Here is a 24,176-nt window from a genome sequence, read left to right on the forward strand (position 1 = left end):
TTGTGATCTGAGTGAGCAATGGCTGATCACCTGGTTTCCACTGGTAATGTTATTATTAATTATTTGCGTTAGTGACTCTCTGTCGATTACGGACATTTTAGTATCTTTAGAGCTTATTGTGAATAATCTCCGGGTGCGTTTCAATGACATTTCACTGCATATATGTATGAAAGTATGTTTATGTATGTTGCAAATAAGCATCTTGAATCTTGAATCTTGAATCACATTTATTTTTTCTATTACCGTACATAAGTAACAACCTATCACCGGACCAACTGTGCCACGCAAGACCGCTGTGTCCCAAAAAATCTGTGTGACAGTGGAAAAACAATCTCATCAAGAAGCTGGTAATAGAAACATAGTTATAATATATGGTAATAATAATAAAATCATGATTTTAATTTCTAAACAAGATATTACTAGTGGCCTTATTCAAAAACGCTGAATGGTTTGATGGAAGAAAGGGACATTTCAGAAATGTGGCCCTTGCAAAAATATTTTTTTGTTAAAGCAGCACTATGCAACTTTTGGGATTTGGTACCCCTACAGTTTCTGAGTACAGTTGCACTTTTACACCAGTGTCGTAAAAACTTGGTCCGGTGTCGTAAAATGATTTCTTTTACCGGACAAATTTAAACCTCAAGTGTCCTAACATGTCTTGAAACGAGCCGTTCCGCTTTGCTTCCCTCCTACACATCACCGAGGAGTCGTTCTAATTAGAACTTCCCCGCTAAAAGCTAATCACGGGAAGTGCCCCGTTGTTGGCTGCAGATACCAGAACAAATCCTTTAAAAGAAAGAGGAATTAATATCAACCGTCTGTGTCAAAAGTGCAGACGATGGAAATGTAAGTATTGAAACAAGAATTCTGTCGTGTGTTTCTTTCTGTGCGTGCGTGTGCCGTTTGGTTTCTCCAAACAAAACCGTAGTTGTCCTTATTTTATTTTTATTCCCCCGTTTCCACAATTGAACGAACCAAATAAGACCCAAGCTCCCGCCTTATCCCTGCTGCTGCGGACACCGCTGTGAGAACCGGAGCGAACTTTTAGATGAGGCCTTGCAGATCTAATATGAGTGACGATTCAGCGACGGGATTGCTTGTTTGCCGCCTCGAATTTGTTCAGAAACAGATTCTGGTGGGCTGCTGTGGGGAAACGGGTGAAAGTTACGCGGTAAACGCAACAGAACCCGGGAGCCAGGCTCAAACGCCTTTGGCTCCCAGAACTCAGGGGCCTCGGAGGGTGGCTCCTCCCACTGAAACAGCGCGTTTCCCGGCGAGAGGCGATCGGACGCGCACGTTAGAATGGCCGGAATGGACCCGAGACCATATTAACTGGGCGAGAAGCAGAACGCTGTAATAGGTCTGCTGTAAGGTAAAGAAAAACAAACAAAGCAAAAAAACATAGCGTCGCTTTAATGTGGCTCCTGAGCTGGGAGAGGTTGAGGACCGCTGGGGTGGAAAGTCGACGCTGCGTTTAAAGGGAACTCGGAAGAAAAACGTCCTTCGTGCGGCGTTTCCCAAAACCCCGTGAAACATGTCTTTATTTATACACAATTTATTTCCAGAACATTTAATCTACGTAAAGGGCGGACTCGATCGCGATGGGTTTTCCTCAGTGCGGCGGAACCTCGGAAACGTGTAAAACATACCTCACCGTACTGAACCCCCTGTATTGCTGCTTGCAACTGTATTATTAATATAATAATTATTAGTATTAATTGTAATAATAATTATAATAATGCTGTTATCATTATTACGTGTTATTATCATTGCTTTAATTAGATATGGCCTGCTTAGCTGCTCCTCAATTATGGATTATGTGGCAACCTGAAACTGGCACGGCAGTGATGGAGACACACTTAATACATGTTATTCACAACACAACATATGGTAAATTAATCTGTCAGTTCAAGGCGATTCGCCTGTTTTTGCAGTCAACAAATGGCTTCGATGCTTCCTTTTAGGGGACTTAATTGGTTGCTTGGAACATTCATCACACTTCTGTCAACCCGCCGACCTTCACCTGGAATTATCATCCACGAAGCCACGTCTCGCCACATAAGTGCACAAGCTGCAAGTGGATCGCACTCGTAAATGTAATGTCCAAAAATATATATATTTTTAAATGAGTGGACTCTTTGATTAGTGTATGAAGCTGCATGTATAATAAGCAGGTTTAAGTAGAAGTTAATCCAGAATCCTGACATTCGGAGCCAAGAGTAACTCTCTCTTAGGCCCTTGCACCTGTCCGGACAATAATACCTACTTGGATCCTTGATCTTACAGCTCTGAACCCCCCCCATTAATCCCTAAAATGTAGATTTCTGTTGTGTTTGGGCATATTACATAGTTCACATTCTAGATGTCTTTGAAATCCCAAGCGTTGCTCATGCTCCGGCGCGGACCCTTCACATCTTAACCCGCGTTAAATCCGTAGATTTGTGCCTCGACTATTCAACGCTACCACGTTAAGCGTCGGCTAATCTGCCTCATGCTACCTGGATTTTCATATTGGGAGACGTAATCCTGAAGTGGGGGGGAGGGAGGAGGGAGGGGGTCACATCAGGACCAGGTTCAGAAGCTTATCGGGAGGCTGCTCGCCCCCACCCCCACAACTCAGAGTAGAAAAGATAGCCTTTCCACTCGCTTCTTCAAAAGCTGCTCCAAAAGAGGGGAGGTGCGGCGGCGTGGGGTTCACTTGGACCAGATCCGAAATCATCCACTCCAGACAAAAAAAAGAAAAAAAAAAAAAGAATCCATGTCCAAGTGTTAAACAAAAAGAAACAACTGTTAACAAAATCATTTATTCACCCTGCTCCAAGTTAGCAACAATATTTTTCTTTTCTCATATAAAGCTGGTCACAGAGGCAGACATACATTCAATAGGTAGGTAAAGGAAACGGCACATGATCACGTGCTATCACCCGATCCTGCATAATAATCTGTTTTGTCCTTTTTTTCCTAAACTAGATCGGCTGACGAAAGGGAACGTCTGATGATATCAGGAATCAACAGGGAAGGAAAGCGGATCGGCAGGTGAAAAGATGGTTTGGAACGACCACTTCAAAAACGCACACTGAAGCGAGGTGGAGCAGGCTGGGCTGCACAGACCTGGATTACACCCAAACCTGGTTCAAATCGAGGTCTGGCGATTAATCCTGTTGCACCAACCTTCAATTCTAGATTAAAAAAAAAAAAAAAAAAAAGATCAGGAAAAACTTTCAATCTCGCTCCTTATTTTCAATTTACTTACTGTATTTCGACCCTGACTCGATCAGCTGCAAAACTCGGGCTGATTTAATCGTGTTCGGGGCAACCCACCCGAGTGTTCGTGCTGCTACGTCGCAGGAGCGGACACGCTACATAAACAACAGAGTGACTAAGAAGAAGTCATGAACAGAAGGGGTGTGGATGGGTTCGCTAAAGGTAAAGGTTTTTGGCTACAGCGTTTCTTATGGAACAGTTAAGGTATCGTCCAAAAAATAACAACAAAAAAAGTAAAAAATACAACCTATGTGAACAGAGTAAAATATTTAGAGGAAATGATGCATGTGACGAAAGGAGATACTACTTTGTTCAACTCATCAAGACACGGGGGGAAAAAATATGAGCATTTTGCGAATCCTCGCTGTCGGTCACTTCTGCTGCAGCCGGGCTGCTTTGAACTTGGAGACCCGCTTGGGGGGTTCCTGGGGCGGAGCCACATCGGAGGCCACCTCCTCCTGCTTCCACTCCGGTATGGTCGGCAGGGCCGGCGGAGCAATGGTCAGGTGAGGAACCGCGGAAGGCATGGGGTCCTTCTCCACCACCGTGCCCGAGAAGGCCTGAGGACGACGGGCCGGAAATGAACAACCAAGGCATCAACATCCTACATTCCATGTTAAAAGACATTCACTGACTTTAATGACATTGGGCTACGGTCAATTCAACGATGATGATCAAACACCCAAACTCTGGTCTTTCAAATTAGGACTGGACAACATATCAGTATTATATTGATGTTAGCATCGCAATATTGCAGACTTGTTAGTGTCAAATTTTATATATATATAGAGTTAAATGGCTTTTCCTGGTCGTAAAGGCTGCGTGACAGCAATGGAATTTTCAGAACTTTACAGACTGTTCGAGGTGTTAAAAATATACTTCTTGTTTGTAAATATCTTATTAAAGAATAAATAGTCCCTCCAAATGTTCCCAAATCCACGATATCAAGGTATTCGTTAAAAAAAATTATGACATTTGATTCAGTCAATATCGGCCAGCCCTAATTAGACTTCAGATCTTTCATATAGTGACAAAAGCTGATATGATATCATTGCGGATGAATCTAGGCTGCAAAATCTGGTATTTCTTGACACTACAAAACCATTGAAAGACCAACGATATTAATGTAAAGCCCTATTTTGGACCTTAAAGACCTCAACACAGTCTTTGAACCGTGCAAACACGTCCGTCACTGTACCTGGTAGCGGCTGGCGGGGTGCGGCAGGGGCACGGCGGGGCAGTCGCTCTCCTCGGTGACGCCGTCGCTCGTGTCGCTGTGCGTGGCCTCGTCGTGGCTGTGGCTGCGGCAGGCCAGCCGCCGCTCCTCCATGTCGGCGGCGCTGCTCTCGCTGGTGTCGCTGCACACGCTGTTCTCCCGGCTCCGCGACTTCAGGATGGACTTCCGGGGGATGGGCTCCCCGTTCCTCACGTCCACAAAGAGCCTGCACGGAAATGCCAAAACGGGCAATCATCAATGGCGGTATGGAAACACAAATCCTGTGACTTATAATATACAGCTTTAGATACAGTGTCTACATCCCTTGACTTGATTTCTTTAGTATCGAATTAAAATACCGAAAAGAGCATCACTATGAACTAGCCTGGACCACTGACGATGCCGCTTTATGGATCCCAGTGGGACAATTCAGGTGTTACCTTTTAGTATCAGCCGACACGGAGTACAGACGTTCGCTGGGGGTTATTCAGGTTCAAGAAGTTATTCACATACATACATACATACATACATACACATACATATACATACGGTCATACATATATGCAGTGAAATGTCATGACACCTGGTGATTACGCACAATAAGCTCTATTCAGGGTCAAGATTGACATATAATCAATTCTCCTTCGTTAGGGACAACCTAACAAGCGGTATGATGGCCGTACCCCAGCTAAGTAAGTAAATATTTGTTTGTATAGCACTATTTAAAACATACCATTTTGTGGTTTACACCCCTTTACAGAAATGCAATTGAAGAAAATTAAAATCGGACAGATTGGGCATAAATACAATTAAATTGAATTTCATAAAACACAAAATGAATAAATAATAGTGCAAAATAAAATCTAAGTTTGAGACAAGACAAACACAAACTAATTTAGCACACTACCCTGCCATGTGGTGGGGGCAGAACACACCATAGATAGATCGTAAGTCGGTGTCAGTAGTCTAAAAACAAATTGTCAAATGTTGCTGTGATTTCGCACCGAGGACAAATGTGCGAGGCTGTAAAATCCCCAAATCTGTAGGTTGTTAAACACAGCCAATCGACATGAGGGATAAGGGGAAAAACTTGACACTTGCAAAAGGTGTTGTTTGCGGGGAAAAAAAAAAAAAGAAAAAAAAAAAAAAGAATATGAGGCTTTAACTCCAGCGCTGCCTGATGAGAGGAAGCCATTTTTGCACTTATATCAGAACGTTGTTTTGTTATAAGTAATCTCATGGATGTTCCGAAAACAAAGAGAAAATAATCAAATCAGATTAGCTGGTATGGTTATTCTACAAGTGAACCAGTTGAATTGTTACAGAATATACAGTTACCCTCATTAAAAACTGCATATCATGAGATAGTAGATGTTGGCCCCGACTGCTGTATCAAAAAGGAGAAAAGCTCTTTTTAATATAACGTCACATGTTTGCTAAGTCTCTTAAAATTGGATTTTTGTGATGTTTTTCAGATTTCACCTCAAATCCAACAGCCACCACACAGAGAGACCGAGTGGAGGGTCGGGGAAAAATAATGGAGCCAACAAGCAAAATTGTATCTGAAAATGCCAATAAAAACCACCTGGAGACCCCCCTTCTTCATCACTGGTGTGTGTGGTACACATTACCCACTAAATGTTGGAGGCAGTCAATAACAATACAACAGCAGTTTGGCGACTGTGCCGCAGCAAGGTTTGTACCGCTACGGTGATAACACCACAGACCCGCAGACTTCCTGCCGCTTCTGCTGCCATCACAAACGTAGTACCAAAAACATTTTTTTGCCACTGACCTGCCAAAATGTTCCATGACCCCATTTTATCACAAAAGTTTTGTTCGGTAATGCGATAGAAGACAAGGCTGTTAGAGAAGAATTAACCATGCCAATAAACTGATGGAGAGCAACATAGTACACCTCAATGATGGCTTTTGGGAAGTGAAATGCAGTCCAAAAAAAAAAAAGAAAAAAAAAAAAGGTAACAAATCTTTGTATTTTATACTACAAGAGTAGTGTCAAATATTGATAATTAAGTGAATTCAAGAGCAGTTATTCAAGAGAAAGCGTTTGCTGGGGAATGATTGTGACCCTTCATGGTGTAAATGGATGACCCCCAAATATCAAAAAGAGTAGAATATTTACCTTTTTTTTATTAAATGCATTTTGCTTGTTTGCTTTGCTTTTATTGTTACTATTTGATGGCGTTTTAATGTAAAGCACTTTGAGTTACATGTCGTATACAAAAGGGGCTACACAAATAAAGGCTATTATAATTATTATTTTGTACATAGGTGCAGGGTATCACTCTGTCGGGGCTTTCACAAAGTTGAAACACACACAAAAGTTGTGTTTACAAAAGGTGTGTGATCATGGCCACACAATCAAAAGTTAAGGAAGTGCTCCAAGTTTGTATCAGGTCGAGGCGAGAGACAGCAGCGAGTGATGCTGCGTTCCACAGAAATTTGGTAGTTGGTAGACCCCAGGTCTGTTCACGGTGTAACCTCACGTATGTGTGTACATTGTCTTACCTGCTTCGTTTGATATGTTAATTACTTTAGCCTTTTTGTAAATATAAATGCATTTTGTTCACCTCTAACCCCCTGCAGCATTCGAGCCAGTCGCAACTCACAAACTGAAGGAGTCAAAACAGTCCAAAACATATTGCATGGGATCCGAATCGAGTCCGTTTCATTTTAGTCCCGAAAGTTTAAAAAGTTGATGAAATATCTCTGAGGAACATGCAGTCTTTCGTCCGTTTGAATGGAACGGTATCTGGAAGTGTATCCTTGTTTTAGTAATTCAGAGCGTCATCACCGCGTCATTACGTGAGCCGATGCTGCGGTCGATGGAAACTCTGAAAATTGTACTTGTTTTAGATGTAATGCTGATGTAAAGTGGAGTGACAGCACAAACTGATGCTACATTCCACTGGAACTTGAAAATGTGTAATTGTTGTTGATAATGGACCCTGTGTATTGCTGCCTGCAGCTATATTTATTATTATTATCGCAGTGTGTGAAGAATCACAGACCAAACCCAGTAAATCAAACCAGGACCTCAAAATGGAAATTCTAATTGAATCCAAACACTTTTGTGATACTCTTCCATCCCTACCAAATCAAATCTGATTTTGGAGTATAGTTCATTCGATACATTCTGCGACCAGATGTGTAGATACCGGTAAATGTCGGTCGGCGTGGTGATCCTGTGCAGCTCGTGGTGAGCGTGTCCGTTACTGCTGCCGCCGCCGTTCTTCTTCTTCCTCTTGGAGTTCTGCTCCTTCCGCTCGCTGTACTTCAGCATGGTGTTCTTGCCCGTGTTTATTCTCACCTGCGGGAGAAGGCGGAAAACAGGTGTCGGAATGAGACGGGGGCTGTCAGCTGAAAGGAGGGTAACTGAGAGCTGCAAAGGAAACCGGGAAAAAAAGCGCAAACCTAACAGGAAGAATGGCTAAAAAAACAACAACAAAAAACTTTTACCTTCTTGGGTTCGACTGTGTGGGAGAAGTAAATGGTGGGCAAACAGTTTCCATCTTCTTCTTCATCGTCGTCGTCACCTTCCTCCTTTTCGGGGATCGCCCGATTGTTGACTCGGCAGCCGCTGGGTGTGGGAGACCAGCTCGGCTCCGGCCTGACCCTGTTCTGCGGCCGTGTGGTGTCCTGCTCCTTCTCCTCCTCGGAGGAGGAAGAGGAGGATGAAGTGTCGTCGCCGTTGGTGTCGGTAGCGTCCGACAGTCTGAGGGACGAACCAAACGGAACGGTTTAACACATGCTTGGTTCTGGCATTACAAAATCATTTTTTTCGATATTCAGGCAAAACAAATAATCAATTTTCAAAGTGATCTTGCACGCACGCACACACACACACACACACACACACACACACACACACACACACACACACACACACACACACACACACACACACACACACACACACACACACACACACACACACACACACACACACACACACACACACACACACACACACACACACACGGCTGTGGTGGTGACTGGGGACTTTAGCAGGGCCAACCTGAAAAAAGTTCTGCCTAATTTCCACCAACACATGACGTGTGCCACCAGGGGAGACAGAACTCTGGACCATTGTTACACTCCTTACAAGAACGGATACAAGCCCGTGTCGCTTCCTGCTTTCGGGAAATCAGATCACGCCGCGATCTCGCTGCTTCCTGTTTACAGGCCTCTGATCGCGCGGGATCTGGTGATGACGAGGGAAGTGAAGCGGTGGACGGACCAATCAGAGGCTGCGCTTCAGGACGCTCTGACTGACGTAGACTGGGACATGTTCCGAGCGAGTTCAAGTGACGTCAGCGAGTTTACGGAGGTTGTAGTGAGTTTTGTGGCTACGCTCGCGGATGAAATCGTTCCCACGGTGAAAGTTCGGATATTACCAAACCAGAAGCCATGGGTTGATAAATCCATCCGCTGCGCTCTGAATGCGCGCACGGCCGCTTACAACGACGGACTTGTATCTGGTAACATGGACAACTACAAAGCGGCGTCGTACAATCTGCGGAGGGCGGTGAGGGACGCTAAACGGACGTACAGAGACACCGTGGAGCTGCAGATGGAGCGGGGGGACACAAGACGCTTGTGGCAGGGGCTGCGAACAATAACAAACTACAAGAGCAGCTCCTCCCCAGCCACGAGTGCGGACGCCTCCCTGGCCAACCAACTGAACTCCTTTTATGCGCGGTTCGAGTCTGGCAGCAGCACCGCTAGCTCGCCGGCTAATTGGAGTTACACCGCTGGGGATGAGCGCGCACTCTCAGTGTCCGTGCACGAGGTCAGGAGGGCTTTGATGCGGGTGAACACCAGGAAAGCTGCGGGTCCAGATGGCATATCTGGACGAGTACTGAAGACCTGTGCTAACCAGCTAGCTCCGGTGTTCACCACAATATTCAACATCTCCCTGGCTGAATCAGTGGTCCCATCCTGCTTCAAGAGGTCCACCGTCGTTCCTGTCCCGAAGATCGCCTCTCCAACCTGCCTGAATGACTACCGTCCGGTGGCCCTCACCTCGGTGGTCATGAAGTGTTTCGAGAGGCTGATTAAGGATTACATCTGCGCCTCCCTCCCCCGCACCTTGGACCCGTTGCAGTTCGCGTACCGGCAGAACAGATCCACGGATGACGCGGTCTCTCAGGTACTGCACACCACGCTCACGCACCTGGATGGCCAGAAGGGGGCCTATGTGAGAATGCTGTTCATTGATTATAGTTCAGCTTTCAACACCATCGTCCCCACCAGACTGGCTGTCAAGTTGTTGGAGCTAGGATTGAATGGTCCGCTGTGCACCTGGATCCTGGACTTCCTCACAGGCCGCCCCCAGGTGGTCAAGGTGGGGAAGTACATGTCAAGCTCCCTCACCCTGAATACAGGATCCCCCCAGGGCTGCGTCCTCAGCCCCCTACTGTACTCCCTGTACACACATGACTGTGTGGCCAGGTCCAGCTCCAACACCATCATCAAGTTTGCTGACGACACCGTGGTCGTGGGCCTGATCACCGACTGCGATGAGAAGGCCTACCGCGAGGAGGTGGCTGACCTGTCACTCTGGTGCCAGGACAACAGCCTCCACCTGAACGTCAGCAAAACCAAGGAGCTGATTGTGGACTTTAGGCGTGGATCACAATCGAGGACGCACGCGCCGTTGTGGATTAATGGGACTTCTGTCGATAGGGTGAGCAGCTTCAGATATCTGGGAGTCCACATCACTGAGGACTTAACATGGACTGTTCACACAGACACTCTGGTGAGAAAGGCGAAGCAGCGTCTCTACCACCTCAGGCAGCTGAGGAAATTCCGGGTCTCGGTGAGGATCCTCAAGTCCTTCTACTGTGGAGCAGTGGAGAGCATCCTGACAGGCAACATCACTGCCTGGTTTGGGAACTGTACTGCCCAGGACAGGCGGGCCCTGCAGAGGGTGGTGCGTTCAGCTGAACGTACCACTGGAACTACCCTCCCCCCCTTGCAGGAGTTATACACCAGGAGGTGTAGTAGCAGAGCCCGTAGGATCATGAAGGATCCTCATCACCCCAACAACGGACTGTTTCAGCTGCTGCTGTCAGGCAAGCGCCTCCGCAGTCACGCAGCGAGAACAGAGAGACTGAGACGGAGTTTTTTCCCGCAAGCCATAAGAACTGTCAATGCTGACCTCACCAGGGGTCCTAACTGAGCCATGCACTAGGCTCCACTACCTACTGTACTGTATGTAGCATACTGTACCGCATACTGTATCACTGTTCAGGGTTGTTCGTGATGCCGTATTGCTGCGCCGTACTGTTGTATACTGTGCTGTATTATCCCAAACACTACCTCACACTATTCACATTCACATGCCACTTTAAATGCACATATCTGTATATACATAGCCATATTCCTTCAACCTATTCCATTTTATTTCAATTTATTTTTTATTGTATTTTATTCTATATATTTTTTATCTTATTCTATAAGTATTCCACTTACTGTATTACGTTTTAGGAGTCAGTTAGTCGGTCTATTAGAAAGTAATTTTCTACTTTTTATTTTATTTTATTTTAGTACTTTTTCCTAGGACTTCTTGTGTGCTATCACCGGGTGCGTTGCATTACATTTCACTGCATATATGTATGGAAGTATGTATATGTATGTGACAAATAAAAATCTTGAATCTTGAATCTTGAACACACACACACACACACACACACTATTTATTAACCATTGTCAACTATGATTATAAAAGTATCAATGGTCAACCATTCTGGATTGAATCTACATTTCCATGGCATCATCTGTTGTATAAACTATTCAGGAAATGTTTTATTACGATTTGAATAACAAAACCAAGGGCAATATCACAGGTTTTCAATGACAGCGGGTTTTTTTTTTCAAGGAATTTTCAAGCACTTCAGCATTAAAAAGGGCTATTTTCAAGGTATCGGGGTACTCAAATTTCTGAGTATGAAATTCAAGCACTTCAAAAGACCTCAAGGGCCTGGTAAGAACCCTAATTATCGTTTGTCTAGATTTTAGAGAGGATGTGTGAGTACCTGTCCTGCTCGTCCTGCTGCTCCTCTAGCTTCTCCAGCTCATCCAGCCGGGCCCAGAGTTCCTCCTCGGACAGTATTCCTTTTCTGCTCCCGCCGTCCTCCTCCTCCTGCTGCTGCTCCTCCTCCTCTTCCAGATGCAGAACGGCATCCAGCTTGGGCTCGGAGTGGGGTTTGTGGGCGACCCTGTGCTTTCCTGTCAGAGCAACCCAGGAGAAAGAGGACGGGGGGGTGAATCAGCTTGGACTTGAGTGTCCGACTTGGACTGTAATGGGTTAAAATATGAGGTTTCTTTTGATAGGAGCACCCAATGCGGAATTACCTTTGATGACAAAGGCATCGTTGCTGGTGACCTCCTCTCTGATGTCTACGTAGTTTCCTTTACTCTGAGGAAGAGACCGAGTTTTAGTCTCCACACGTCACACAATATGTTGACCTGACCCACTGCCCGCCTCCGGGATCCGACCCCCGCTCCTCCAAACCATCTTTCTGGACATCCTGCCCTTCCTCACTTGGGCCATCAACTCCTCCCGGGCTGTCCCTACTGCCCTGAAGTCTTCCAGAGTCAAGTTTCTACTCAAGAAACCGACCCTCGACCTAGTTGCTGTCCAGAACTACAGATCTGTGTCGTACCTCTTTTTTCTATCCAAGACCTTCAAGCGAGCCGTCTCCAATCGACTCTCCCTTCCTCTTTCTGAACGACCTCCTCGACCCGCTTCAATCCTGCTTCAAGACTTCCCGCTCCACCCAGACCGCCCTCCTTGCTGTCATGGAGACTCTCCACACTACCAAACTTCACCCCTCGTCTGTCCTGATTCTCCTGGATCTGTCTGTTGCTTGAGACCCAGTTTACCACCACCACTACCACCACCATCTCCATCCTCTCTGAACTTGGGAAGGATCTGCGTCCATCTGGATGACATCGTACTCGGCCGATTGCTCATACCAGGTTTCATGGAGAGAATCCCTATCCAAACCTTGCACCCTAAACACCGGAGTCCCTCAGGCCCCGGTCCTGGGGCCTCTACTGTTCTCCTTGTATACTAAACCCCTTGGTGACGTGATCTCCTCCGATGGCTTCTCCTAGCACTGCTCTGCTGATGACACTCAACTCTATCGCTCCTTTCCCTTTCCTCATCTCTGCATGTCTTCAAGACATTAACCCATGGATGTCTGTGCACCATGACAACCTTGACAAGATGGAGCTCCCCCTTCTTCCTGGGAAGGCCTGCCCTCTCACAGACCTCTCCATTACCATCAAGAACACCAAAGGATCTCCATCTCAGACTGCCAAGAGCCTTGGATTCTGGACAACCAGCTCTCCTCCTCCGCCCACATCGCTGCCATAACTGGCTCCTGCAGGTTTCCCCCTCGACAACATCCAAATGAACACGGCCATAGTGCAACGCTCTTCTGGCCTGACTACCCGCCTGTTCCATCAGACCAGCAGCCTGTCTAGTGTTCAACTAACTAATATTTGCTCATGTCCCTCCCATCCTTCCATCACTTCACTGGCTTCCCATCTCTGCTCTGCTTCTGATCCCTGGCGCTTCATGGTGGAACAAGCTCCCCGCATGTGTCAGAACAGTTGAATCACCCCCAATCTTCCGCCGCAGACTCAAGACCCATCGCTTCAGACCCTACTTGCACTGACCTGTCTACCTCATGAGCACCCCCCCCCTTTATTGTTTAACATAATTTAGTTTAAAAAATTGTAAAGTAATCAAACTAACTACTAGTACTGCTTGTTTCGAGAGAATGTTGAGCTGGTTGAGACATACAGTTTGTTTGATACTGTGACAAATGTACTTATTGTAAGTCGCTTTGGACAAAAGCCAAATGACATAATGTAATGCATGTCTAATGTGCAAGAACGCCGAGCAACACCAACGTACTGCCGAGAGGTTCTCCAGTCCCTTCGTGAAGTCGACCTTGGCTTCGAAGTTTTTCCTCAGCTTGAGCAAGCCATCAAGTTCACACTTCACATCTGTAAAACAGCAGCAACAAAAAGGTGTCATTTAACAGCTGAAATTGACAAAACTACGTTTTAGTACAAGGGGGTGACGTCTCAAACTTCTTGACTAAGAAACACAATGAACACCGTTGTTATCCTCCTCCCCGCGTCCGAAGACTGGATCATTAAATCGTCACCATTAAGCCCTCTTCGCTAATGGCAGCGAAGGCCCCGGCGCCCCCCGCCGTCTCCATGGTGACGGCGAGCCCCCTCCAGTCGGTGCGACGACTGAAGAGCGGAGAAAGGTCAAACGCGGAAGGCCTGACAAGTCGGGCCGCTGGGTGACACATCTCAGCCGGCCATGTTTGTATTACAGCACTTAGCTTTTAATAGCGGGATGGGCAGGGTCAGAGGAGAGGAGAAGGAGGAAAAGGAGGGAGGCAGAACATTTCTGCTTGGCTAAACACTCTAATAATGTTCACATCAGAGATCGCTACGACAGCCTCTTCGACTATATATATATATATATATATGATTTTTGAGCCGAGAAACGAGTGCCAGAGGCAGACTCTGCTGGATGAAATACCTTTCTTTTTAATCATTTTTAATTATGGCAAAGCAGGAGTGTCGTACAAACAGGCCACTACTTAATATCAGAGTTTCTGTACCAATCCATCCAATTAATGCCTACAGTTATATGTACCATTATTTTCAATGCGGCAAATCCTGAGTCAGACCACTCTTTCCTTGCAATGTCCAAATTGAAAGTTAATACATTTCCATGTAGAGTGTTCCATTGTGATCTAACACAACATCACAGCTGTTCAAACATATGATTTGATCTGTGCAAAACATATGGCAAGTTTCACCGTGTCCGTTTTGCCATTTAAAGGTTTTTTTAAAGTTCAATTGAAATGTGGCAAAAAAATTAAAATAAATGTAAAAAGCTATCGAAAGTTGAGACGGCAGCGCCCTCTGCTGGACGCAATATCATGTAGCCTTTCAAACGAAACCCTGTATTGTTTGTGGAAAGGAGGCTGGCGGGATTAGGTTTGGGCGATCGTGCAAATTTCCAATCACTGATCGCTGGGGGGCAGTGATCCCCAATGTACCATTTTATTTGGGGGAACGGAAGCATAGAAAGTAATGTAATGTGGCAAATGAGGTCTCCCTGTTCCAGAAGCGCAGGATTTATTATTTACATGTAAATTATTTACACAAAAACATCCAGTTTTTAATAATTAAGTCCAACAGCCACCAAAAGCAATGTGGACACGTGCATCTCCACTGTTCCGACAGAGGAGATGCACAGGTTTTTTTGGAATGGGAGCGCGGAACGCAGATCACGGGCGTCCATCAGGCGCCCATGATCTGCACTCCGCCGTGCTGCTCCATCTGCCCAGAGCGCCAAAATGCCTGGAACCGGAGCGGAGGGAGGGGTTGGTCATGTGCCTTTTCTTTTTTTCGGAGCACCTGCCACTTTTAAAATCTCTGCATGGGACTGTAGAGCGGGGAAGTCAGATCAATCACTAGTGGTTACTCGACAGCTCCGAGCTAAAAGGAGGAGCGCATACGCCCCCTCTCTCCCACTGCTCCAGTTTCAGAACATGGTAAACTGCACTTATACCATTCCAATGCTCTGATTTTTCCTGGCGGATGAAAAAAATAATAACAATACAAAAAATAAAAACAATCAATGGAGTCGATTGCCCATCGACAATTTAATCATAAATCTTCCCAAGGCTACCAGAGATGATGCAAACAGACTTAACAATGATCAACTAATAACTAAATACTCCCAAATATAACTCACATTTCCTCCTATGGTCGACGATCTTCTGCGCCTGCTTAGCGGAGCATTTGGCAAACCAGTTGTCGCCCAGCAACACAGTTACTTCGTTGGTGTGGACCAGTTTACCAGGCATGAAAGCCAAAGGGCCAAATGGCACCTGTGACGGTGGATAATAAAACAGGGGAATGGAAGAGAAGTCACTAAAATAAAACTGATGGAAGGGTATTGATATGGATTTGGGTGGAAAGAGAAAACTACTGGATCCGGCGACAACAACAAAAACTATTCGGTGGTGGTGATGGAAGTTCCGATTTAAAGCATGTTTCTAAAAACTACGGAATCAAAATGGTATGTGGCTTACCATGATATCATAAGACAGTTGATCGGGGAGAGTATGGAGGCGGTCATCCAGGGCTTCATAGTCCCCCGACACCTTTTTCCTGCAAAATATTTGAATGTTTTTTCCGCCAGGCAAACACAATCACCTCAGCACTGGCACACACCTCTGTTCTGAAGCCATTTTGTCTAATCTGGAAAGTCTTGGGTTGTTATTCTTTTGGAGGATGGAGAAAAAAACAAACAAAAAAAAACACAGGAAAGGAACGTGTGTATCGGAGAGGTGAAGGGTGTATCACTCCCCTGACAACTTAAAGGTGTTACTCAATTAGATGTGTTGCTTATAATACCGTCTTAACCTGGATTATAATTTCTCTGGACACTATAATACTTTACACTGAATTATTTATTGCCCATGGACATTTATATTATAATATCCTATAGCATTACCATCTCACCATTTCATTATACTATTTATATCATGGTAATATCATACTGTACTACTATATATTATACTTTGGTCATTTTAATACCATCATGCAATATTAATCATTATGAATAGTATGCTCTTGATTATATTATAGATATGTTATATATTGTACCATATCACCATTTCTATCTGAAGTTCGTCTCCCAGCTTCATTGTTTATTTCATAAGTTATTGTATACAATTATATTCATGACTGCTATATTTTATGACTTATTTTTGGGTTATATTTTCTCTCTATCATTGGGCCTAGTGTAAATTGCCATGTTCTTCTTTTTTTATTGTGTTCGGTTTATTATTAGTATATTTTCAATATATAATATATTTCATTATTACTTTGCCTTTTGTTCTGATGTGAGCTGATGAGACATTGTAATTTCCCTCCAGGGATGACTAAAGTATTTATCCATACTATGATTATTGCTATAACTGTACTTACTTTAGCGTAGCTGCTAATTGCCCACATTGGGCTGACCATCACTAGTTAGCATAATGCAAATCCATGCTAACCCTGCTGTTGATACGTGTACATATGATATACATTTTCTTATTATCTCCACTTCTCATCCCTTTCTCGACTTGAGTCTCATTAGTTCAGATAGTTATTGTTATTTGTATATATTAGTGTGATAAGTGCAAAAGACTCACCAGTGTTGAATCTGACCTTCAAAGTCTGTTACCACCTGTTGACGGGGCAAATGAGTATGAAAAATAACTCACATTCACAAAGTACCAATCGACTAGGTCCCGGGGGTAACCCTTACACTTTGAAGAAGGATAAGTAAGCGGGGAAATAAGCAAAAGTCCTCCAATAATGGCTTAAGTCTCAAATCATAATAACCTCCCTTTGACTTTCTCAAACAATTAAACAATCACAATGACATACGGCTTGTACAAAGGCAGCTCAAGACAACATGACACAACGGTACGGTTACAATTGCACAAGATTACAAATCGTGGGCGTTAGTGCACAGCATCCACACCGTTTCAAGCGTGGAGCCGAACGGCCCTGCGGCAGACAACCTAGAACACAACACACGCCGGCGTCAAGGTTGGGGATTCCTCGAAGACATTGTTTGCTATCGAGGCTGTGGGATTCGGTCACAACTTTCGACACACACACACACACACACACACACACACACACACACACACACACACACACGCACACACACACACACACACACACACACTCTGTATAGTGATAGGTGAAACGACCAGGTAGCCAGAGAGTGAGGTACACACGCAGTATATCTCACATGGCATTTTAACAAAAACGACATCGACCTTGGCTTGAGGGGCGTGTCCATCGCTCCTCTCCGGTCAATTCAAACCTGCGCGTCAAGCAGCCCCGTCACGTGGCTTGGGGTCTGGACGACGGAAAGACAGTAGGGTCAAAAGAAACCCTCGTACATGCGGGCATGTACGCAGTGTGTGTTGTGATAAGAGCTTGGGCAGGGGGAGTGCTACGCGTGCATTCACAACACGTTGGACCTCCTGGCAACCTAATCATAATAATAATAATAATAAAAATAATAATGATATGCACTCGTTTATGGGATCCCTTCGGTCACACGTTCGGGGAGACCCACAGTTAGGTAACTATGGACGGAACATGTGACTGAGAAGGAAGTCGACTCCGAGGAACGGCCACGGTTTGCAGCACGGCGCAGAGACGGTTCCAAGTTAAAACCGAAACGTGCGCGGCACGTCAACCCCGCTGCCGGGGCGCCGCGTCCACGGCGCTCGTTTACCTTGTGCTGCTCCTCCCGGAGCCTGCCAACCCCAGCATCCGAACCCTTGCTGCCGCTTTTCTCCGCCATTGTCGTCCCATGTGCGTGAACCGAACGCGAGGGGCCGTCGCGAACCGAGCTCAGGGCCGGTGAGTCCTGAACAAGTGTTTATGAACGCAGCCGCAGCTCTTCCTGAGGCCCGTCCTCGTCGTGTGCGTCCACGGGGCGGTGCGAGTTATCCGCGGCTTCGGTGGCATTTCACCCTCTCGTGTCGGGATAGTTCCACATGTTCTCGAAAAAAAAATATCCGCGGAATAAATGGTAGAAAAAATATTCTTCAGGCGGTCGTCGCTGATTCCTGCGCCGTGTCCGTGGTCTGCCAGTCCCCCGGTGCACTCTGGGTAAAATAAAGTGTGTGTGTGTGGGTGTGTGGGCGTGCGTGTGTGTGTGTGTGTGTGTGTGTGTGTGTGGGAGGGGGCGTAAACACACCGCAAAAGCCTTTACGGTGTTGCGATCGGAAGCAGTTTATTGAAAGACGTCCTCACTCTGAACTTGTATTTAGTGCAGACGCTGTGTTTTGACAGTCATTTTTGTTGTTGTTGTTGTTGTTGTTGTTGTTGTTGTATCTTACTGTTGGCAAACACATGGATCCGTTCAGCGTCTCTCGGCACAGGGAAACAGCGTTTGCTTTTCTGAGCCCTGCCCTAAGACGTCGCCTCTGTTGAAATTATTGAGTGAAAATCGTCGTTTCGTTCGAGTCAAGGTAATAGCCACAGTTCATCAGTTATCGGTGGATACTGGTGGCGTTTGCGTGCAAAAACATGAAGTCAACTATAACGGTATAACGGTATAACGGTGTAACTCTAAGTCGCTTTGGATAAAAGCGTCTGCTAAATGAAATGTAATGTCGTGTAACTATATGTTGTTTTTTTTTATTGCGTAAATGTTTTCGATTATTGTTTCATGTATGACATTCATATTTAATATCGCTGCTCCAGAACTCGGTTGCTGGTCCTCGGCACTCGATTGGCTGGCGATGCCACACTGTCCCGTCATGCACTGCGACAGGCCGAGCTCAGAAATCAGAGATGATTCGTGTAAACACGCGGATTTCCGACGCTCGTGGTGAAACGACGAAAGCGAACAGTACGCGGTGACTGTACGTGACTGTACGCGGTGCAACCCCCAACGCAGTAAGTGCGGCGCGTCGACCATATCCTTCTGTTCACACGTGTCTGGAGTTGGACTCGCCGGAGCGAGCGGTCAACGCTGTGTCATCTGCTGACTCTGCTCGTTCGAGCTGTCAATGGAGGTATGTGTGTGGATACAACAGTAGCTGTTGTCTTCAACGAGACGAAAAAAAAATAAAAATAAACAGTTATTCTCAAGATTCATAATTATTATGATCAATGCCATTATTATGTGTGTGTGTCCCGTTAGCATTTATCATTAATAATTTAATTATTATTGGCATTGTTATTATTCCATTATAATTATTATTATAATCGTTATTAACAAAGAAAGATGTATTTTACTTGCACTTGCAGTTTATTGCATACTGCCATTTATTTTTCCTATTTTTATATGCCTTATAATCTATCTATCTTTCTATCTATCTATCTATCTATCTATCTATCTATTTATCTATCTATCTATTGAACAATCTATCTATCTATCTATCTATCTATCTATCTATCTATCTATCTAATCATATCATTCAGCTATTTCAGTGGCCCAGATCGATCATGTTTTATCTGAATAGCTTGTCTCCGGGAATCACAGAATGGCTCCCCGAATTGACGATGTCATGAAGCTCTGTTGTGAGCTATCTGCCAATCAGCAAGTGAAGACCACGGTGACGGGCTCTGGGAAGGGAGCAGCGGCCGCGGGGGGACTCGCCTTCGCCGGCGGCCTGGTCGGCGGGCCCCTTGGCATCGCAGTGGGTACGAAGATCATTAGAGACAACCTCCGGGATGACTTTCTGGTTACGTGTTCGGCGTTGTTATTAAAGTGTCAACAATGTTTCCCATCGTAGGTGGTGCTGTGGGAGGTCTCCTGGGCTGCTGGATGACGAGCGGACAGTTCCAACCTCTGCCCCAGATCATCATGGAGCTGTCCCCCCAGCAGCAGCAGAAACTTTATGCGGACATCATGGCTGTCCTAGACAACATCCAGTGGACTGACTTGGCCCAGCTGACCGCTCTGGTGATGGGAAACTCCACCCTGAAGCAGCAGCTCACGGGCGCCCTTCTGGGTTACATCACACGGGAACTTCAAGCCGAGGTGCATTATAAGGACTGAAATCTGGCAAGAGCTTCTGATGTCTGTCTCGGCGAATGAGCTTTTGTGGAGCCACAGTGTCTTTGTGCTCGGCGTTCAGTCGAGGCGGATTTAAGGTGGGACAATGGTCGGTTTGACAGACTTGGCAATTTGGAGCCATGTGGATTCATACGCGATGAAGCAGTTTTTAAAATTTATTTAGAATTGTCATTTATGAGTTTGTAATATAAAATGTGAACGCAATACACAATCCCAGCCCTTGTTGTGACAGTAGAATAATTTATTCATTGAAGAAAATTGAGAGAATCAAACCCTTTTTAATGATTCTCGTTACTTTGAAGTAAGGACTGATATGTGGAATGCAATGAAGGTATAATATGGTTTTCTTTAATGGGTGTAGCTAATTAACAGGCTTAAGGGATCCTCCCTTTGTATATGTCAGTTGGTGTGAATTCCATCCATGGGGGTAATCGACATTTTACTGATAACAGTGATTTTACCAGCATTTGTGTGCAGTGACAGTACGGCCATCATTGAGCTAACCCGAAGTCTGAAAAATCAATACATTTTAAACGAATAAAAGGTTAAAACTGATGTTTACTGTCATTTTTTCCAGGGTCAGGTACTATTCGAAAGTACATATTATAATAGTGTACTATTTTTTTCCTCAGGAAATGTGTTTGTTAGTTATATTGATACCCTTAAAAACCTTCTGGTTATTTAGGTAAACATAGTTAAATTAAAATGCCATATCTTGACACAATGTCATGGTAATCAGTGAGATATTACCATTTTTTTACAAAATTTGTGTATTGTTTTGTAGTGTATTTATTTTATAATATAAACCCTGATGTATTGCATATTAATAATTGCTGATATTGTGATAGATCCTCTTATGTATAATTTACTATGAATGTTGTGATGAGAAATGCCATCTCATGTATGATTAATGAAAACAAAACACAACAATTACTATATTCTAGGTACCATGAATTAACCATTTATTAGTAATTTACCAAGTAACCGCCTCAGTTTTTGAGACAAACCCATGTATAAACATACCAGCGAAGTACTATCCCGAAATCTCCCCCCGGGGATGAATAAATACTTATTGTAGGGACACCAATTTAACCCACAATAACAGTGTCATCATCTGGGAATTCATAAAATGGCACCTCCAAATTTAGAGGGGCGGGTCCCTTTCTAATTCTGCCTGAGGCATCATAGTGGGAGCCGTGACAAGGACAGTAGTAGCCTCCGAAGTCTCCAGCGTTGGCAATGGGCACACACCCCAAATGAGTGCACACCCCAATGACAATCATCCATTTCGGGTTGAGCACACGATCATTGTCGTGCTGGGGGTCACGCAGCTCTCCCAGATTTACGGCGACCTCTACGGCGATCTCCTTTTCGGAGCGGTGTCGCACAAAGAGCGGTTTGCCTCTCCACTTGAAGGTGATATTCTTGCCCTCTGGAATTTCATTCAACTTAATCTCAATTTTAGACAAGGCCAGGACATCAGCTGACGCACTCATGGAGGACACAAACTGGGACACCACCGTCTTGGCCGCATAGACGCCCACCACACTGGTTGCCCCGGTGATCAGGTAGGAGAATGCCTTCCTCCCGTCGCCGCTCTCTCGAGAGGACTTGTGTGGGTCGAGGACCTCGGGGCGACGGTAGTCTGAGAAGTCGGGCACCTTGATGTCTGTGTGAGCGAGGCGGATTCCAGCTGAAGCTGTTCATTAGGAATTGGAATAAACCAGTCAAGCCATCAGCAGATGTTGAAGGGCATACAGTAAAGTTTAAAAAGGCTGCTTATATGTATATATATATATATATATATATAAGGGCTGTCAAAGTTACGTTAAAGGGAGAACAATGATGGCTTGCTCAATTGCTGTGGTGGAAAAATGTCATTAAATACATTCTGATAGGTTATTTTGTGTTTGTATTCTCAATAATCACATCATAATATGGCTATAGCTAAAAGCCTTTTAAATAGAAAAAAAAACAACTTTCTTCCGGGTCAAATTTGGGTAAATGCAACTACGCAATATCGTTATCGTTTGACCGTCAGAGTATAGACTAGAACAGACACAAAGGGAAAAACAAGCAAATTAAAGAAAGTTGAGTACGATGAAAATCCAGTATCATTTAGCTCAAAACGACTAGAATATATCGTGGTCTAGGTGCCACAACGCATGTTCACGCAACTCCGAAACACAGCACGACCTTACCATTGGCGCCAGCAGCCGGGACCAAATCCTTTGCCACTCGGGAGAACAGCACGCCGTTGGCCGTGTATTTCGTGGCCTGGAGGTACGGGGAGAGAGCCCCGCAGCGAGTGGCTAATGACATCATGTTCGGCGGAATCAAAGAACCATCACAAACTCGGACGTGCGGACAAGGCGACCTTACCGCGACCAGAGCAGCCCCCCGTGCGCTGCTCTTTTCTCGGTTCGGTGGGAAACAGCGTCCGCTGCTGCAAAGGGTTCCACAACACCGGAAGCGTTTCGCTCACGATCCTCCGCTAATCCCGTTTTCCGTTGTGTTTTTAGGTTGAACATATTACCGTTGTAACGGGATGAATAGTAGAGTTGGGACGCCTGGTACAACGTGTCGATGCCTGTTTCGCACTTATAAAGCGCACGGTGTCAACAGTGTTGTTGTTGTTGTTGTTTTGTTTTTTTGAATGAATGAATTAACCAGCGTGGCATGTACGTGCTCATACAAATACAACATCAATTGTCCCACATATTCTTTTATCTTGTTTGAAATGGCACTTTTGTCTTTATCAGTTTTTTTTAATTTATTTATTTCATTGGTTGTTCTATATAATGGATTTTAAATGATTGAAATACATTTGTGTATGAAATGAGCTGTACAAATACACATAAACTCCCCTTTCTAACTCCCCTATAAAAGTAATCGACTGATATAGGATATTTAATTAATGGCAGAAGAGTGGGAGAGGATATTGAGCTCACAAGTGGAAAGAGGATGCATTGGCCTACTGGGTCATCACACGACACACAATTTGCAAATACTTTTTCTAAATAAAAACCTGTAAATCAATAACATCTAGAGGACAGAGGGACAACGTTTTGGCGGATCAGAGAAAAAAAAAAAGTCATCATCAGTGGGAACTGATCATGAAATGGTTTTATTTTTTTAATTATTTTCCTTTCTCCCGTCTCACCACACTCCCCACTCAGATTAAATACGTGTCACATAAAACTTTTTTAATTTAACTGTGAAGGAAACATTAAAAAAAAACCATACGTGTTTATAATGCCAATACTACTCCGAAGCAGGCATTCGATTCCTCAATTGATTATGGCTTATACTGCCTTCATAGATTCAAGATTCAAGATTTTTATTCGTCACTTACATATACATACTTTCATACATATATGCAGTGAAATGTAATGTAACGCACCCGGTGATAACACACAATATGTCCTCGGAAAAATTTCTAATAGCCCAACTAACTGACTCCTAAAACGTAATACAGTAAGTCGAATACTTATAGAAGAAAATAGAAATATATAGAATAAAATAAAATACAATAAAAATAAAATGAAATAAAATGGACCAGATAAGAGGGAATATGCTTGATGTATATGGAATATAGCGTTATAGCGTTTGCTTTCATTGAAACAAATAACTCAAATGCAGTCGAAACATCGGAAAATCCATACGAAAAACACGGAGCCTTCTTATAGGTTTTCATTGCGCGCCATGCGCTCGAAACGGTGCGGAGCGACCGACTGTTGCGACGGTCTCCGGGTGGAGCGGCCGCCCTCACGGACCACCGGGTGGAGCGGCCGCCCTCACGGACCACCGGGTGGAGCGGCCGCCCTCACGGACCACCGGGTGTCGCCGTGCTCTCCCTTTTCCGTCCGGCTGAACGGGAGGGCAGCTTCGGCTTTTGTTCCCCGGCACAAACCGGAAGCCTCCGTCCGCACGTCGCTCCAGGAAGCGTCTAACTCAAAATTCACTAATATCCCGACTTGTTTTTTTTTTTTTTGCTGAATAAATTACCATTTAGAG

General features: G+C 44.9%; 3 protein-coding genes across 5 annotated transcripts; 1 reads left to right on the top strand and 2 right to left on the bottom strand.

The window, feature by feature from the left end:
• Positions 1 to 2,816: 2,816 nt before the first annotated feature.
• Positions 2,817 to 18,188, bottom strand: uri1 (URI1 prefoldin like chaperone). Of its 2 annotated transcripts, none has more exons than XM_080003075.1 (11): positions 17,862 to 18,188; positions 16,756 to 16,790; positions 15,646 to 15,724; positions 15,306 to 15,441; positions 13,434 to 13,525; positions 11,861 to 11,924; positions 11,542 to 11,734; positions 7,961 to 8,216; positions 7,660 to 7,811; positions 4,463 to 4,706; positions 2,817 to 3,824 (listed from the first exon to the last, which is right to left on the bottom strand). In XM_080003075.1, exons 1-11 carry the CDS (start codon positions 17,928 to 17,930, stop codon positions 3,636 to 3,638), a joined length of 1,509 nt encoding a protein of 502 aa, XP_079859201.1. In that variant the 5' UTR covers positions 17,931 to 18,188; the 3' UTR covers positions 2,817 to 3,635. The 2 variants fall into 2 exon arrangements, with proteins under 2 accessions (XP_079859201.1, XP_079859202.1); XM_080003076.1 differs by lacking the exon at positions 17,862 to 18,188 and adding an exon at positions 17,091 to 17,219.
• A 503-nt stretch (positions 18,189 to 18,691) lies between these two features.
• Positions 18,692 to 20,714, top strand: LOC307231761 (protein C19orf12 homolog). 2 transcript variants are annotated; one of them, XM_080002573.1, is made up of 3 exons: positions 18,692 to 19,152; positions 19,603 to 19,783; positions 19,876 to 20,714. In XM_080002573.1, exons 1-3 carry the CDS (start codon positions 19,147 to 19,149, stop codon positions 20,139 to 20,141), a joined length of 453 nt encoding a protein of 150 aa, XP_079858699.1. In that variant the 5' UTR covers positions 18,692 to 19,146; the 3' UTR covers positions 20,142 to 20,714. The 2 variants fall into 2 exon arrangements, with proteins under 2 accessions (XP_079858699.1, XP_079858700.1); XM_080002574.1 differs by having other exon boundaries at positions 19,623 to 19,783.
• Positions 20,715 to 21,097: 383 nt separating this feature from the next.
• On the bottom strand, positions 21,098 to 22,594 carry LOC307231760 (cytochrome b-c1 complex subunit Rieske, mitochondrial-like). Its single transcript, XM_080002572.1, has 2 exons — positions 22,361 to 22,594; positions 21,098 to 21,858 (listed from the first exon to the last, which is right to left on the bottom strand). Exons 1-2 carry the CDS (start codon positions 22,482 to 22,484, stop codon positions 21,248 to 21,250), a joined length of 735 nt encoding a protein of 244 aa, XP_079858698.1. The 5' UTR covers positions 22,485 to 22,594; the 3' UTR covers positions 21,098 to 21,247.
• Between the last annotated feature and the right edge of the window lie 1,582 nt (positions 22,595 to 24,176).

Source organism: Zeus faber, assembly GCF_960531495.2.
Source record: "Zeus faber genome assembly, chromosome: 6".
Classification (NCBI taxonomy): Eukaryota; Metazoa; Chordata; class Actinopteri; order Zeiformes; family Zeidae; genus Zeus; species Zeus faber.